The 16,999-nt window shown below is 59.3% G+C and overlaps 1 protein-coding gene and 1 long non-coding RNA gene across 4 annotated transcripts in view; one reads left to right on the forward strand and one right to left on the reverse strand.

The window, feature by feature from the left end:
• EVC (EvC ciliary complex subunit 1) overlaps nt 1-16,999 on the forward strand; it is a 46,660-nt gene that overhangs the window by 1,050 nt on the left and 28,611 nt on the right. For 2 of the 3 annotated variants that reach the window (XM_054708196.1, XM_054708197.1), the window contains exons 2-8: nt 1,741-1,866; nt 6,389-6,472; nt 8,438-8,670; nt 10,438-10,522; nt 10,951-11,049; nt 11,897-12,034; nt 14,709-14,867. In XM_054708196.1, the coding sequence (XP_054564171.1) occupies nt 1,741-1,866; nt 6,389-6,472; nt 8,438-8,670; nt 10,438-10,522; nt 10,951-11,049; nt 11,897-12,034; nt 14,709-14,867 (924 nt within the window). The remainder of the gene's footprint in view (nt 1-1,740; nt 1,867-6,388; nt 6,473-8,437; nt 8,671-10,437; nt 10,523-10,950; nt 11,050-11,896; nt 12,035-14,708; nt 14,868-16,999) is intronic. The other variant, XM_054708198.1, reaches the window with a different exon arrangement.
• LOC129147189 (uncharacterized) lies at nt 504-2,662 on the reverse strand. The gene is made up of 3 exons (XR_008554514.1): nt 2,538-2,662; nt 2,182-2,270; nt 504-1,093 (listed from the first exon to the last, which is right to left on the reverse strand). It is a non-coding gene; the product is annotated as an uncharacterized LOC129147189 (long non-coding RNA).

Consider the following 16,999-nt stretch of genomic DNA (forward strand, 5'->3'; position numbering starts at 1 on the left):
CTCTCTCTGAGCAGCTTATCATGGCTTAAGTTTTCTTCTTCCTCTTGTTTGCCTCTCGTGTAAGTCTGTAACCCAGTGGCTGTGACTCTTGGCCTCCTGGTCATTTCTAACTGGGGAGCAAAATACTGATGCTCCCCTGTGGGGTGGGTGAGACTCTCCTGGAGTAGTGCTGTAGGATGGTCCGCCTGGGGCCGCCCCTGCACAACCCCTGTGCTGGGCCGCGATGACTGCTAAGCAAACGCCCCTGCATCTCTGGCTTCATCCTGTGCCCCCCTCCTCTCCCCTCCCCACCGCACCCGCTTCCCTGGACGTGCTGAGCATGCTCCTGCCTCAGGGCCTTTGCACTGGCTCTGCCTGGCCTTGTCCCTAGGATACCTGAATGGCTTGCTGTCTCACTTCCATCAAGTGTCTTCTCGAATGCCATCTTGTCCAAGAAGACGTCCCTCCCATCGCTCTCCATTCCCCCCTCCATACCTTTTCTCCATAGCACTTGTCACCTCTGACATACTATTTATTTACTTATTCTTTATTGACATCTCTCTTCTGGCGCTAGAATGGGAGCTCCAGGGAGCCAGGGGCTTTGTTTTGTCCATGTCTCTGTTCCCAGCGACTGGATGGAAGAAGGCTGACACCGGCCAGCATTAGATGTTCCATGGTAGGAGCTGACGAACTCACTGACAAACGGCTCAGAGGTGGTACCCATGAGCAGACAGAGGTCCCAGAGGGACTCGGCCCGTGTCTCTGGCATACCAGGATGTAAAATACATCGATGCTTATGTTCCCTGCAAACACAGAATTAGCCAAACTGAGCAGGGCCCCGAGCGGGTGTGCAGGGCGAGGCTCCTGTGAGGTGCTAGTCATCACGCTCTCTTAACCGGTCAGTACGCAGCCTTGTTTTACGTGTGCTCCTGTGTGAAGACGCGTTACTCAGTAGGTGTTGTTGATGACATTGACCGCCTGGTCAGCCGCGGTAAGTCAGGCCTGAGCGAAATTCTCTCATTTTCTCCCCGAAGCGCGCCGCAGCCTGCTGGTGCTCGGGACGCTAGGCCACACTGCAAGCCTGCACTTAGCGGTCACTTAAACAACAGAATGGCTACAAAAAAGCACAAAGAGGCTCTAGACAGAACATTGTTTGCAGTCTGAGCTGAGCCAGAGGCGGTTCATTCTCAGTAGGAAAAGGCACTCAGACTTTTCCCCGCTCGCACGCCCAGGCAGGACGCAGCAGCGCCCCGGTGTTGGCTTTGGGGTTACAGATAAAGGTTAGCGAGCTCTCGAATTTGCAGACGCAGAGTCTGCAAAGCGTGGCGGCCACCTGCCGTTCACAATAAAGCCACTCTGAATTTAAGGTGATCTAACGCATTTTCTGAGAAGTCACCCCGGGACGTCAGTGGGAATCACGGGAAAAGGAATATTCAGGCGCCGTTTCTCGAGTTGAGCTGCTGAGCGTCCAGGCGCTCCGGGTTACGGCCGCCCTGGAGCACAGTGGGATGCCCTTTGACCCAGTGCTGCCTCCAGGACTTGAGGACATGCTGAGCGGGGTTCTGGGGCTTCTCAGGGTCACTCCGGGGCAGCCTGGCAGGATGTAGCTGCCCCCAAGTGGGAGTGAGAGGGGGCAGTGCACACGGGGCCAGCTGGCAGCCCGGAGCTGAGCAGGCGTGACCGCTGGGGGTGGGGGCCTGATGGCACCGTCCCGGGGGCCCTGGGCTGCGGACTCCAACCTGTCCCCACCTTGGGTTTTAGGTAGACGACGCCCAGAGTCTGCTCAGGAACCTGGAGTCTAGGGCCCAGACCCCGTCCGAGGCCGGCTCCCCGCCCAGGAGGAGGAAGAGAGGCGCGCGGGCCTCAAAGGACGCGGAGGCTCTGGACGTAAGTGGGGCGTGTGGGGTGTCTGCCCAGGTGCACGTGGCGTCCTCCATCCCCCCGGCCCGCACAGGGGCCTCCCGACGAGCCTCTGACAGAGAGGGCCAGCGGGCTGACTCTTGAGGCATCATTTACACCCAGTAACAGGCAGGGCGTTCAGCTTCCAGTTTGATGAGTGACAGCTGTGTACACCCTTGACCCCGGTCCCCCAGTCAGGGACGTTGCACCCCAGCGCCCTGCGCCCCTTTCCGGTCTATCTCCCCCCGCAACCAGCCCCTTCCCGAGGCAACCGCCTTTGGGATGCAGCCACGAACCTCGCACCTGTTAGCCATTCGTCCTGTGATCGCGTGGCCCGGCGTGGGGATTGCCCGGCGTGGCGTTGGCGGTGTCCGCTGTTCCGAATACGGCCTCTGTGAATGGGTGTGTACAGGTTCGTTTGCTTTCATTTGGCTTTATCTCTTTTAAGTAAAAACGAAGTGAACATCTCAGAGGTGGAGCCCTGGGCCTTGGATGGAGATATTCAAAGATGGATTCTCCCTGTACCCCTTCCCGGCCCCCCACTCAGTCCAGCCCAAGCCCCCCGGGGAGCATCGCTTCCTGGGTGGGATCCAGGATCCCGGAACCCAGTCCCAGCTCTGCCACCTGTGCGCTGTGTGATGTGGGGCAAGAAACATAACCTCTCTGAGCCTCCGGATTCTCGGCTTTACGATGACCGTGCTCCGCCGGCTCCTCAGTCCCGTGAGTCGACTGGGATCATTCCTGCCGCGTAAGGGCCGGAGCAGCGTGTGCAGGGAGCCACGGCCTTCCCCCTCCAGGAGGCACACGCATGTTTTCTCCCTGGGAGCTGGTTAGCTGTGCCAGGCCACGCCCTTGCCGAGCTAATAATTGCCAGAGTTGAGTTAAACATCTGCCCGCTCCGGGGACTGGCTGGCCCGGATGCCCCTGCAGACAGCGCCTCAGAGACGGGGCAGGGGACTGACTGACGGGGCGCGTCCCGCTGTGACCCTATGTCCTCTAAGGCACAGAGAACCGAGGCACGCGTGCCTCCCGTCACTCCTGCTCTGAGCTCTGGAGAAATAGCTCATGTCAGCCAAAAACACACGGTCCCCCTGGGCTCCGGGGCGCGGCTCCGGCCCGGCTCGCTCCTCCGCGTCCTGCCCGGGCGGTGGGTGAGATGCCTCTCCGTCCCTTCAGTCCTGCTCTCGCTAATTCCCTGAACAATGGCAGTGCTTTGGCGGAAGAAGGTTTACATTGGAATTTGCGCTGCCTCCAGGTTCCTGAATCACCGTGTGGCTGCAGCTGGGGGGTTGTCAGAGCTAGGGGGAGCTCTGAACCGGGGAGCCCTGAGAACCCACACACAGCCGGGCCCTGCAGGCCGCGGGCGCCTGCGCCCTGCCCCAGGCCGTGCTGAGGCCTCCGGTCCTCCGCCTGCCCCGAGGGGATGGCGCACCCCAGGGGACAGGCCGGCAGAGCCACAGCAGTCTCAGGTCTCCCGCGTGCCTGGGGTGCCGCCATCAGCTGGCACTGCGCTCTCCTGCACACCCGGGCGCCCCATCCGCAGGTCCTGCTCCCATGGGTGTCGGGTGGTCCAGCCTCTCCATCCTTTTCTTCTCAGAACCATGGGTTGTTTTTATTGACTTCAGAGAGGAGGGGAGAGGGAGAGAGAGAGAAACATCAACAATGAGAGAGAAGTGTTATTGCCTCCTGCACGCCCCACACTGCGGATCGAGCCCGCAACCCCGGCCTCTGTCCTGATCAGGAGTCACATCCTGACCTCCTGGTTCCTAGGTCAACGCTCAACCACTGAGCCACGCCGGCCGGGCAGTGATTTCTCAGGAAGCGCAGTGTTTGCGTTGTGCCTACCTGTGGAAGATGAATGCCGGCAGGCAGGGCCGGGCCTTCCTCTCGCTGTCCCCCCCTTCTGTCCTGTCTTCTCTCACTCGATGTGAGGAGGTTCACGTGGCCGCGCCCTCGCTGCTTTCGCGTGGAATTCTCAGCAGGTGTGTCTCCTCTCGAACATCGGCCGGGCCTGTGAGGTCACCGGCCGCATTCCGCCGGGCCGCCCCTGCTTCCCGGCCTCGGCTGCCTTGAACTTCTTAACTGTTTCCGAGTCAGACCTCCGCATTCATGTTGTGCTGAGCCCCGCAAATGATGTCACCGGTTCTGAAGACAGACGCTTCATCTGACTGCCGTTCTCCGCTTTTGTCCTAAAAAAGCAGAGAGCGAGACCGGATGCTGGGGCTGGGGGCTGGGGGACGGTCCTCCCCTGGGGTCAGAGGGCAGCCAAGAGGGTTGGCAAGCTGGGCAGTGACGGAAGTTGCATGTTTAAAAGGTCATCTGATTGCCCAGGAGGATGAAATGGAGGGTGTCGCCCTCTCAGCCTTGGTTGGCCCCTCTGGAGCCAGGGATCTGAGTTCAAATCCCAGTTCTGGCATGTATTAGCTGTGCAGCCCTGGGCACATGGCTTAACCTCTCTGTGCTCATCTCTCCTGTGTGAGAAATGGAGACGGTAACCTCTGTCGCCAGACCCTTGGGAGCTTAAGGAGGAGGCCCATGTGGGAGGTTTCCCATTCTTGTCACCTAAGCCTATTTCTGCGAGTCATAAGGAACGAATAGAAATGATGAGAACCGGGCCTCTGCCCCTCCCTGCCCCGCTCAGTAGGGCAGCACGGGGAACCCTCTCAGGAGACATAGGGGCCTGGTGCTGCTCGGGCAGGTGCTGTCTCAACCTTCCACATTGTGAGGAAGCGGAACATCTGTATGTTTCGCTCATGGTCACGGAGCGCTTTCTGCAGGATTCGGCTGGAAAGCAGTGAGGTGGGCGTGGGCGTGGGTGCGGTTCCCCGCACCAGCCTCTTCGAGCTTGGGGGGAGATGGCTCGAGGTCGGGGCGCCAGGCTCCTGCCTTACCTGCCTGCTCCCCTTCGTCCACACGCTGGTGGTTTCCAAAGCATTCATTCGCACCAACGCTGCCACGTGCAGGGGGCGTGCTGGCAGGGGGAGGTGAGAGACGCGGGGTGGAGAGCGGCGGGGTGGAGAGCGGCGGGAAGAGCCGTCCCGCTGCGGTCAGGAAGGCTTCCCGGGGCGGCTCCTGAGCAGTGCCTCGCCGGCTCCGCACCACCGCTTCCAGCTGCCGTGGTCTCGCTTCTGTCCTGCGCGGCCACTCGCTGGTGCCTCGCCTGCGCGGTCCTTGGTCACTGGGAGGGAGGGTCCAACCCCAAGTCTTGCGTGAATATTGCCGCGTGTAAGTGTGTATGCCAGTGGCACAGCTAACATTATTCTGTCGGACTTTTCCACTAAAACGTGGTGCACGGTTTTAGGAGCACTCTTGTTCATTATTGCCACGGTGTTTAAATCCTGCTTTCTTCCAAAGGTGAAGACTGGGAATAAATGCACATGCTGCTTAACCTCTGTCTGCCCATTCATCACCTGTCAGTACATCCATCCCTCCCCATCCAGCCATCCACCATCCTCCCACTTGTCAATCCATCTATTCATATCCATCCATTCATCTGTCCATGTACCCACCCGCCCATTTGTCCATCTGTCTGTCTATCCATCATCCATCCATTCATTACCTGCCCATCTATCTTTCCAGCTGTCTGTAAGTTCCTCTATCTACCCATTTGTCCATTAATTCACTCATTCATCCATCTGTCCACCTACTTATTCACCTGCCCATCCATCTACCCATCTATCTGTACATTCATCTATATACTCATCTATCCATGTATTTGTCCATCCATCTATCCACTCACCTGCCCATCCATCTATCCATCCACCCATCTATCCATCCATCCATCCATCCATCCATCCATCCATCCATCCATCTCCATCCATCCATCTATCCATCCACTCACCTGCCCATCCATCTATCGATCCATCCATTCACTCACCTGCCCGCCCATCCATCCATCCATCCATCCATCCACTCACCTGCCCATCCATCCATCCATCCATCCATCCATCCATCCATCCATTCACTCATCCATCCATCCATCCATCCATCCATCCATCCATCCTTCCATCCATCCATCCATCCATCTATCCATCCACTCACCTGCCCATCCATCCATCCATCCATCCACCCACTCACTCACCTGCCCGCCCATCCATCCATCCATTCACTCACCTGCCCACCCATCCATCCATCCACTCACCTGCCCATTCATCCATCCACCCATCCATCCATCCATCCATCCATCCATCCATCCATCCATCCATCCACTCACCTGCCCATCCATCTATCCATCCATCCATCCACTCACCTGCCTATCCACTTATCCATCTGTGTGTTCATCTGTCCATCCATCCATCTACCTGTTGTCTGTCTGTCCATTCATCCATCCACCTATTCCGCCATCCATCACCCATCCCTCTGCCGTGGGAGTGCTTACTTAGGCCTGTGTGTGCCTGCGCGGTCCCTTTCCCAGGCCACTGTGACAAGTGCGGTGTGGCACTTTGGAAACCCTTGGCCGTTTACCCTTCGTCTCCCAGAAGCTCCCCATGGCGTGTGTTCTTCTTCCCAGGAACGCGAGCCGTCCTTCAACAGCAACATCACAGCATTCGCACTGAAGGCGAAAGTCGTCTATCCCATCAACCAGAAGTTCCGGGTGAGAGGCCTGCGCTCCGTCTTGGGACCCAGTTACTCAGTAGTGCCCTGGAGGTTGGGGTGGAGAAGTGGGGTTCGATGTGCAGTTCAGGTTCTATTGAGGGTTTGTGGCAGCCATTGTAACAGGGATAAGCGTGAGGCTTTGTCACCGAGCAACACGTAGGGGTTTGATGGCAGTGTGGTCAGGGCCAGGGGTGCCTGGGTGTATCCAGGTCAGGAATCACCATGGGGTGTTGTACCCCAGGGACACCAGGGCAGCACAGTAGGACAGCACCCACCCTGCTCGCTAACACTGACACAGACACCGATACCGACACAGCTACCAGCATCTCGTCCCCAGACCCCGAGGCTCACGCCAGCAGCCGACACTCCTGAACACTTACGGTGGGGCCGGCACTGTGCTAGGCGTTGGCCATGCATCCGGCATTCCAGCCTTACGTGCTCCTGTGAGACAAATAACACTGTCCTCTCCACTCACGCAGAGGAAACTGAGGCCCCGAGGGGCTCACGGCCGCCCGAGGTCACTGCAGAAAGTGGCAGGGCCTGTCACACACACACACACACCGGGCTGCAGGCCTTACACCGAAGGCAGGGGTTCATACCTGCAGCCGGGAGCTTCGCAGAGAGCGGGCACCCCATGGCCGCAGGAGCCCTCAGCCGGTGCGGTGCTCTGTGGGAAAAAGAGTTTCCTGGTCAAGAAAGTTGAGAAAAATGCTGGCGGGAAAGAGCACAGGTTCTGGAGTGACCCCGACTCAGTCTGAACACCCCCCCCCCCGCCCCCTCGCTGTGTACTGCAGACCATTTCCTGACTTCTGGGGCCTCAGTTTCTTTATCTGTGAAATGGGAGTAATGGGCCCTCCTGCCTCAAGCAGTGGTTCTGAGGGTTAAACCGGACAGTAGACATAAGGGCCGGGGCCGTGTGTGACAGCTAAGCACGCAGTACCCGTTCTGTGTCCTCAGTCAGCACTTGCCTTGGAGCAGCTGGAGCCTGTGGGGGGCTCTGAGAATTCCCGCAGCGCAGAAATTAGCCACCCTGGTTCGCGCAGACTTTCCCAGATAGATTCTCTGGGGAACAGACCTGTTCCCCGGAACACACACTGGGAACCACTTCCTTCCTTAGCTCTCTGGGAGGCGGGGCGGGGGGGGGGGGGGGGGGGGGGAGAGACACTCCCAGAGCAGGGGCATTTCTTCAGCACCACACCCACTGCCGGGCCGCCTCCCCAGTGGCCACTGGGCATGGCTCGAGGTCAGGGGAGCATGGTCCTCAGCCTGGAGGCTGCCCCGCCCCCGTCTGGGAGGGACACTGTGGTGTCAGGCTGCACAGAGAGGGGCCTGTGGAAGCTGGTGTGGGCTGGGCGTCGGAGAAGGTAGGCTCTGGGCTCTGTGGGGGACGGCTGCTTCCACCCAGCAGAGTGGGGGGCGAGGGTTTCAGCCTTGGGAGTGGCGGCGGTGGTGGGGAGGCCTGGAGGTCAGAGCCCTGTTCAGGCTGCACCAGGCTGCGCCCTCTTGAGGTCATGGCCGGAACTGCATTTCTTTAAGCCAACGCCAGGGCAATGGCATGCCTCCTGGAAGGCCCGGGGCGAGGAGGTGGCGCCACGTCAGTGCAGGTGAAGAGCTAGGTGGTCAGCGCGTTAGTGGACAGAGCTGGCCCGGGTCTGAGACAGCAGCGAGGCAGGTGGGCCAGGGCAGGTGGCTGCTGTGGAGATGGGCAGGTGGGCAGCCGAGTGCCAGGTGCAGGGGTCATGGGGGCAGAGGCAGGCTCAGAGCTAAGGGGGCGGGGGGGTGGGGGGAGCCTGGTGCAGAGCCCTGGCCTCTTGGGGACAAGAGAGCTGTGACACGGGTTCACTCCCGCCCCTGCCGCGCCTGCCCGCCCCGGGAGCCGCCGTCCTGTGTCGCGGGTGGAATTACCGAGTCAGACCCCTGATGGTCGCGTGCACTGAGTCCCCTTTCTCTTCTGCCGCCCCAGCCTCTGGCCGACGGCTCCTCCAACCCGTCTCTGCACGAAAACCTAAAGCAGGTGGTTTTGCCCAACCAGCCGGCGGAGGCGTCGCCTTGCAGCAGCCTGGGCAGCCTGAGCCAGGCCGACAAGGACGAGTGCAGCTCCTCGTCCAGCATCCACTCGGCCGCCAGCGACGACCGGTTCCTCGGCCGCACCTTCCTCCGCGTCCACAGCTTCCCCGAGGCCCTGACCTGCGAGAGGTGAGGAGGGCAGGTGGAGGGCGCAGGCCCATGAGGCATGTCGTTGCCAGAGGAGGAAACGGAGAACGGAGGCCCAGAGAGGTTAAGCAACTCAGCCAGGGACACACAGCCGCCCCGTGTCAGAGTGGGACCTGTCTCCCTCTGTCACTTGCCATGTGGTATCGACCTCATAAGGGTTATGGGGTCAGGCTCCAGCCTCGGAGAGACTTCAGGGGACCCTCAATGCGTCAGCGGCGTGCCCTGGGCATGGCATCGCAGCTGGCGCTGAGTAGGCGCCTTCCGGGTGCTGGGCCGAGTGCCGAGCAGTTTGCAAGGAGTGCTTACTGCATGAGCACAAGGTCAGGTCCGTCCTGTCCCCTGTCCTGTCTCTTCCGCCAGCGGGCGGGAGCCTGGGACAGGTTCAGTGATGGGCACCTATTAGTCAGCCAGTGAACTAATTCCTCCTACCAACCTTATCAGGTAGGGGCTAGCTGGGTCCCCGTTTTATGAAGGAAATGTGCCCCGACCAGGAACCGAACCACGACCTCCCGGTTCATAGGTAGGTGCTCAACCACTGAGCCACACCTGCCGATCAATGATTCTCTCTCATCATTGATGTTTCTACCTCTCTCCCTCTCCCTTCCTCTCTGAAATCAATAAAAACATATAAATAGCCCTGACCGGTTTGGCTCAGTGAATAGAGCGTCAGCCTGTGGACTCAAGGGTCCCAGGTTCGATTCCGGTCGAGGGCATGTGCCTTGGTTGCGGGCACATCCCCAGTGGGGGGTGTGCAGGAGGCAGCTGATTGGTGTTTCTCTCTCATCAATGTTTCTGACTCTCTGTCCCTCTCCCTTCCTCTCTGTAAAAAATCAATAAAATATATATATATTTATTAAAAAACAAACAAACATATAAATAAAGTGAGTCTCAGAGAGGCTGAGTGACCTGCCCAAGGCCACACAGAGGAGGGTGATGGAACCAGATTTGTCCCCACCCCCTTACCTCCAAAGCCCACGCTCAGAATCTTCAAACTGTCCAGCCCGGAGAAGGGCTCAGCTCGTGGTCAGTGCCCGAAACTCAGTCTGGGGGGCGGGGGGTCGGGGCGGGGGGGGGGGGGGGTCCTCGGGCCTGTCTGCTCTGAAGTTCCGTGAGCTCGAGGGGCCCTGGCCACGGCCCCGCTGCGGCATGAGTGGGCTCAGAGCCGGAGCTGGGTGAGGACCCCGCGGTGGCCCACGCGGGAGGGACTTTTGCTGGACCAGAGCCCCTTTCCTCGCTGGGAAAGGCTGTTTCTGAGCCTTGGACTTGGGGCACTGTCTAGCCGTCCGGGGTCAGTCGTGTGAAAGGCACTTGCCTGTGAGGGAGAAAAGGTGGGAGCCTTCACCTCACCCGCCTCCTCCTGCCCCGTGACCCTGACCAACACGGATTTCTCTGGCCCTCGGTTTCCTGCGTCAGCGTCCTCGTCTGTCAGGTGGGCACGGGCTGTCTACCTGAGCTCAGGAAGGTGCACGCGATACCGGCCTGCCCGTGACCGCAGCACGTGTCGGGGTCACTCTCCCACCTGCCGTCACCTCCGCTTTTGTCCTGGACGTCCGGGCCGCAGTCCCCTCTGGTCACGAGCTCCTGTAACTCCTTCTCGTAAACCGTGTGGCTGTTGGGAATCGTCACGCGCTGCAGATATAAAATCTGGAGCCAGGACCCGCGTGGCTTGTACTGAGCAGGGACGCCCTGTCTGTCACCTCCCTCCTGCCCTCAAACACTCAAAGGTCTCTCTCTCTCGTGACATTGCAGCGCCGACCTTGACCTGTGCATCTATAACCTCCACCTGAAAGATCTGCTCCAGCTGGACGCGGCGCTGAGGCAGGACCGGCACTTGGTAGGTGGAGAGGCGGGCGGGACCCCTCAGGGCTCAGGAACCGCCACCGGGCTCTGTGCGCCGGGACCCCCGGGAGGTGGGTGTGGGGAGGGAGAGCGACCTTAGGGAGCCCAAGATGGGAAGGCAGCGCCTGCCCGTGGGTGGGCACCAGAGAGGGAGGGGGAGGGAGACAGAGAGAGAAAAAGAGACACAGAGGAGAGACAGAGAGAGGGACAGAGAGAGACAGAGACACAGAGGGAGAGACAGAGAGAGGGACAGAGAGAGAAAAAGAGAGAGAGAGACACACACACACACAGAGAGAGAGAGACAGAGACACAGAGAGGGAGAGACAGAGACAGAGAGGAGCAGGAGGAGGGGGAAGGAGAGGAGGGAGGGAGATACTGTTGTTTAAACCATTATTTCTGTTATGGTCCCTTCTTTGGCAATAGATGTTTATTCAGATTTTTAAAATGTGCCTCCTTGACCTCCTTCCGAGAAAGAAGCCTGATGACGAATTCTACCAGAAGATTCTTTTAAAACAAGAAAACGTAAGTCTTCAATCTGTATTTCCAGCTAACTGGACAATAGCTTACTACAATACTAGAGGCCCGGTGCACAGATTCGTGCACCGATGGGGTCCCTCAGCCTGGCCTGCAGGGATAGGGCTGAAACCGGCTCTCCGACATCCCCTGAGGGGTCCTGGATTACGAAAGGGAGGTTCTCGGGTGACACACCCCAGAATCGGGCTCCCTCCTCTCTGTTCTGGGTGCATCACCCGAGAACCACCGCAGCTCTGCAGCTCCTGCATTGAGCGTCTGCCCCCTAGTGGTCAGTGAGTGTCATATAGCTACTGGCTGGTCAAATGGTCGCTCAGGCTTTTGTATATATAGATACACTTTTAACATAATACAGAGATACAGACATGAGTACAGATGTAAAAATCACAGTGTGGACTAACATGGGAAAGATATTGGAGGCAGAGAAGTGAGTGGAATGTCGGTCATGTTCTCTGTCCAGAACAAGGGAGTCACTGTGGATGTGACTTCCTGTTCAGGCTCGGGGCATTTTTAAATATATGATTTCCCAGGGCTGCAGAAGGATGGGAAATACTGTTGCATTGCTTTCTACGCCTGGTCTACTTTTTGTGGGGGGATGAGGACTATAGAAGACAATAACCCATTGTCCTCGAGGCTCTGTGTTTAAGGAGAAAAACAGGTTTCTATCATCAGACCTTAAATAGGACAACACCCATAGCATCGAATTATGGTTAAGACATATTACCCGGGGGGAAGAAATAAATATTCCATGAGAATGTGAAAAACAAAAGCATTTCTTTCTCCAGAATTTAAGACACATTCAACGTGCTCTTTATTTCCTTTCTTTCACCTTTTATAGGATTTGGAGGAATTAGAAAAGGGACTTCGGGTCAGGCTGTCAGACACGGAGACGCTGGGCGCCGGCGACTCCCAGTACATCACGCTGGCAGACGTGGAGAAGAAGGAGAGGGAATACGCTGAGCAGCTGATAGAGAACGTACGTGGTGGACTTCTTCCTGCGTAAAGGCCGTGGTTTCGGGACAGTCCCGCTGGGGAGATGGAGAGTGGATGTGCCTAGAACCGTGTTTAATACCGGGATTCCCTGCTGGGTCGGCCCGGAGGCAGATCTGCCTCCGCATTGAGTGATGGAGAAGGTGTCATTAGGGCCAGGATTTTCAGAGGGAGGCGTTTCATTGTTGTAACCAGGCCCCCTGGCTGACACTTCAGGTCGACCTTCGTCTCATTCAGAGCAGAGGTCGCTCTGACCCTGTGGGTGCAGCGGGTGCTGCCGCCAGCTCCTCACCCCCTGGGCATCTCTCCTAAAAGCAGGTCTTAAGTTCCAGGGAGGAGGGCTTTCTTCAGATGTTTATCTCTTCTTTTGCTTTTTTTGTTCATGCGTTATGTCTTAAGCACTCATTTCCTTGGCGCCCAGGTGCTGTGCTGGCGACAGGGATTCCCATGAACTTAGACCTGGCCCTGCCCGAGAGATGTCAGGCCAGCGGGGGGCGGGGGGTGTTGGGGGCAGGGGGCGATGACAGGTGAGCAGATGAGGACTTTCTGGGTTTCAGGTGTGACCGATGGGAACGCAGGAGCGCTGAAGCGCAGGGGAGAGAGGAACCGTCTTACCCCCAGTTAGGAAAGGTTTCGGGGAAGAAAGGGCCTGGAGAGGCTGCCTGGGGGAGGTGTGGTGCGGCCCGGCCCGCGGGCGGCAGAGAAGGCAGCAGGGAGCTCGAGGAGCAGGCAGAGGGAGAGGGAGCTGACGCAGAGCCTGGAGCTGAGCAGAGCCTGGACGGAGGGCCCTCCCCTCACCCAGGAGGGGGAGTCGCGGAGGGTTGCCGCAGAGGGTGGCTGGGTCCCCTTCTGGTTTAGAAGGGCTGCACAGGCTGCTGTGGAGGCCAGTGCGAGCTACGGGGCTGGTGCAGTGGGACTTGATGAAGGTGTTCGCAGCGGGTGGAGGGGTAAGGAGAAGTGGGAGCCGATAGGATGGGATATAATGAGGTTGGGGGGCGGGGAGAGGGTGCAGAGATGAGTTCTACAGAAATAAGGACCCAGATTGAGAACAGGCTGGGAGGGAGATGGTGGGGCGGAGTCTGCACCAGGCCCAGGGGGGAGGACGGAGAGCGAGCTTGTTCTCGAAGGCGGCTTGCAGGAGGGTCTCAGCCTGGAGGAGTCCGGCAGGGACGTGGCGTCCGGGCTGCATGGCTCCGGAGAGGGCTCGCAGTCCTCGGAAGGTTCTGTGAAGTTCTGGTGACCCACGAAGGAGACGCCCCGGGCCCAGGACCAGGTGGAGGACAGCAGAGAAGCGCCTGGATCCTGCCCACAGCGAGGAGCAAGGGTGAAGGAGAATCACGACAAGAAGGCGGAGGGGGACCTGGAGGGACCAGGAGGAGGTCGTGTCACGGATGCCCGGGAAGTCGGAGGTTTATCAGAAGGACGGGCGGAGCGTCCTGGCTCCCGGGGTGGAGAGGAAGCCACGGGCTGGTGGACATGCGCTCTGTCCCGGGCCGGAATTCGTGGACGAGCGTCCACGTCCCTGACGGCGGGCGGAGAGGTCGTCTGATGGGCGAGGGGACAGCGGGGGTGAGCCTGCAGGTGCGGGCGGGGTCCGGTGGGATGAGCTGCTGACGGGGCAGCTGAGGGTGTGCCGAGCTGCCCGGAGGCCCGAGATGGGCACCAAGCTCTGAAGAGGCGCCAGTGCCTCCGGGTGATGTTCTGTCCTGGCTGAGCCTGGCCCGGGGGATGGCCAACAGGGTTCAGCGAGCCTCAGGTTGTCATCTCTCTCCACCTTCAGCCATAGCAGCAAGGTCAGTGTGAGCTTCTGGTGCCATTGAGCCCTGAGCGCTGACCCCTCCCATGCCTGCCCAGCAAGAAGTGTCCTCTCAGCGTCAGAGACATGGCGGGGGGAGCGGGGGGGGGGGCGCCAAGTGGAAGCCCCATCTGGAGCTGCAGGACCCGACTCAGCTCCACTGCCTCTGCCTCGCGTTCGCTCCGGGGCCCGGTTCCGGGGTCCATCTCCCTGCGCCGGGTCCTCACCCTCGTCCGCTCCACCTGTACTTTGTCTGGAAGCAGACTGCGTGCCGCACGTGACCTGCACGTCATAAAGCAAAAGACGTCGCTGAGACTCGGGGATCGCTGTCCTCGGTTCTCAGGCCGCAGGGCCAGCCGCGAAGCCCGGCGTTCGCAGCCACGCGGCGTCCCAGCGCCTGACGGGATGGGGCAGGAAAGAGAGGGTCACGGAGGTCGTTCCCACGCTCAGCATCGTCTCTGCCGCGTTCTCTTTGGTACTTTGGGGGCAAGAACTAGTCTTTAAATGGCCGTTCGTGCTTGTATTTCCAGGACACGTCCAATCCCTTTTAAAGCTCTGGAAGCGCCCCGGAGGGCACTGGAATTCACGCCCCCCTCCCCGCCGGCAGGACTTGGCCTGCTGGGTCCCTCCGTGTTTAGGCGGGGCGGTCCCGGGTCCGCAGCTATTGCTGTTCCCTCCTGGAACAGGAGGAAGCTCTGAGTGTGATCGCTGCGAGATGGCCGTGCTCCGAGGTGTAGCCTGTTCGGAATCTCGGTCTGTGATAAGCAGCGGATTGCAGTTCCCGCGCCTGACCACATGGGCCTGAACCATACGGCGTTACAGCTTTCTTAACCAAGTGTCCTCCCCTCCCGCTCCTCGTTCCCAGATGGCCGCGTTCTGGAGGCAGGTGGAGAGCGTCCAGCACTGCCTGGTGGACCAGTTCAAGTGTCCCAGCGCCAGAGCGCGCCAGCTCGGGGTGGCGCTGACCGCCAGAATGAGCGCAGCGGAGGGGCTGCTGCGGGACTCCCAGGACCTGCAGGCGCTGGTAATGCGGGCAGGGCAGGCGGGGCGGGGCCGGGAGGGGCCCGGAGGGGTTTGCACAGAGACGGAATCAGGAAGCGCTAGTGCTGTAGAGATTGCCCAGTTAAACACCTTTATTGTAGATGGGGAGAGAGAGCCAGAGAAAAGCAATGAATTCGTCCTCCCATCATCCACTCAATCCTTCCATCCAGTCCTTCTTCCTATTCATTCTTCCTTCCTTCATCTTTTCTTCCTTCTTCCCTCCCTCCCTTCCTCCTTCCTTCCCTCTCTCCCTCCCTCCCTTCCTTCCTTCCTCTCATCTTTCCTTTCCTTCCTTCCACCCATCCATCCATCTACCCATCCATCTATCCTTCCATCCCATCCATCTCTCCGTCCACCACCCATCCATCCAGTCTTTCTATTCCATCCTTTCTTCCCTCCATCCCATCATTCCTTCCCTTCCTCCCTTCTCTCCATTCCATCCACCCATCCATCCACCCATCCATCCATCATCCATCCTCCCTCCCTCCCTTCCATCCCTCCATCCCTCCATCCCTCCCTCCCAGCTGTGGAGATGTCGGCCAGCTCCATGTCCCCCAGCACAGAGCACTGTGTCTCCCCCCTGCCTCACACTGACATGACCAGGAGCTTTAAAAGGCCCTGATGTTGGGTCCCACATGAGTCCCCACCGAGAGCCTGAGGTAATCACCTGGGGTTGGAGCCCCGGTGACCCCGGCGAGCAGTCAGGGTTGACGCCCGCTGGTGGGATGGAGCTTTGGTTCGCTCTCCTGCTGCCTCCCGAACCACCGAGGGAGCTTCCAAAGATGCCTGTGCCCGGGCCTCATGCCCAGAGCCCGTCTGATTGGTTGGAAGCAGAGGCCCTGGCTTTGCTGGTTTCAAACTCCCCAAACAGTTCTGCTGTGTAGCTGGGGATGCAAACCGCTGGGCCAGAGCAAGCTGCAGATCGCAGCGTGTAGGCCCGGCCCCTGAAGCTGTGTCCCCTGGGGCTGGTGACTTACCCTCTCTGAGTTCCAGGTGCTCTGTTTGTAAGAGCGGTCCTGGGACTTCTCAGACAGACCCAGGGAAGCGCCTGGTGCTCGTCACAGAGGGGGGAGGTTTGGGGCTCACCCTGCTGTGCACAAGGCCCGAGTCCCTGCGCACCCGTCTCCCCTCGCTCTGGCCTTGGGAACTCGAGGGTTACATTTCAGACCTGTGCACCCGCCCAGGTCCCACGCGGCTCAGACCCTCCAGCGGCCGCCCTGCCCCCAACACAGACTCGGCTCTCAGACCCATGGCACAGGTGCTGAGGAGCCAGAGCGATTCCTGCCGCTTCTCCACAACCATCTGCCCCGAGTGTGGCTGCAGACCAGCGGCTTCCGCGTGCCCCGAGAGCTGGTTAGAGACGCGGGTCCTCCCCGCACGCCCGAATCCACGGTGCACGTTAACAGACGCCCGGGGCCCACAGCCACTGGAGGACACTGTGTGCATCCCGTCCTGTACACAGTCCCCATGTGCGCCTGGGAGAGGCAGGAAGGAGCCGGCGGTGACACACCTGGGCCCGCCCTGCCTCACGCGTGGCCGAGCTTGCGCCCCCAGCCTCCGGTGGGCCGTCCAAGCCCCTTTGAGCTGGCTTTTAATTTGATCGGGTTGCTGATATGGATGCTTATCAAAGGAAAAAGACTTTCCTTTTCTCCTTTTTCTTTCTTTAATTATTATCCTGTCAGCAGGATACGGATGCAGAAACACAAAACAACAGTGTATCCTTAGCTGACGCTGGCCCAAGTATCAGCCAGAAACTTCCAAGTAGGAAGCAGGGGATGAATTATTCGGGTTCTCAGTCGGCGAGTCCTTCAGCCAATGTTTAATGAGCACCTACTGTGTGCCGCGTCATGTGACAGAAACCAATTTGCAGACTTGAGCCAGAAACCTGAGCACAGACCACAGTCCTGCCACTTCCTAGCTGTGCGACCTTGGGCAGTTACTCAACCTCTCTGTGACTCAGTTTCACCATCTGTAAAATGGGATCGGAGTAGCACCTGCTCTGAGAGGGTTGGCGATCAGACAGGACGTCAATCAGAAGCTCACGTGGGAAGTGAGCCTGTGTCCGGCCACATGTCAGCGGGCAGAGTAGACAGGGCACCACAGTGCTGCCTGGAA

This window comes from Eptesicus fuscus, chromosome 2 (assembly GCF_027574615.1).
Source record: "Eptesicus fuscus isolate TK198812 chromosome 2, DD_ASM_mEF_20220401, whole genome shotgun sequence".
Lineage (NCBI taxonomy): Eukaryota > Metazoa > Chordata > Mammalia > Chiroptera > Vespertilionidae > Eptesicus > Eptesicus fuscus.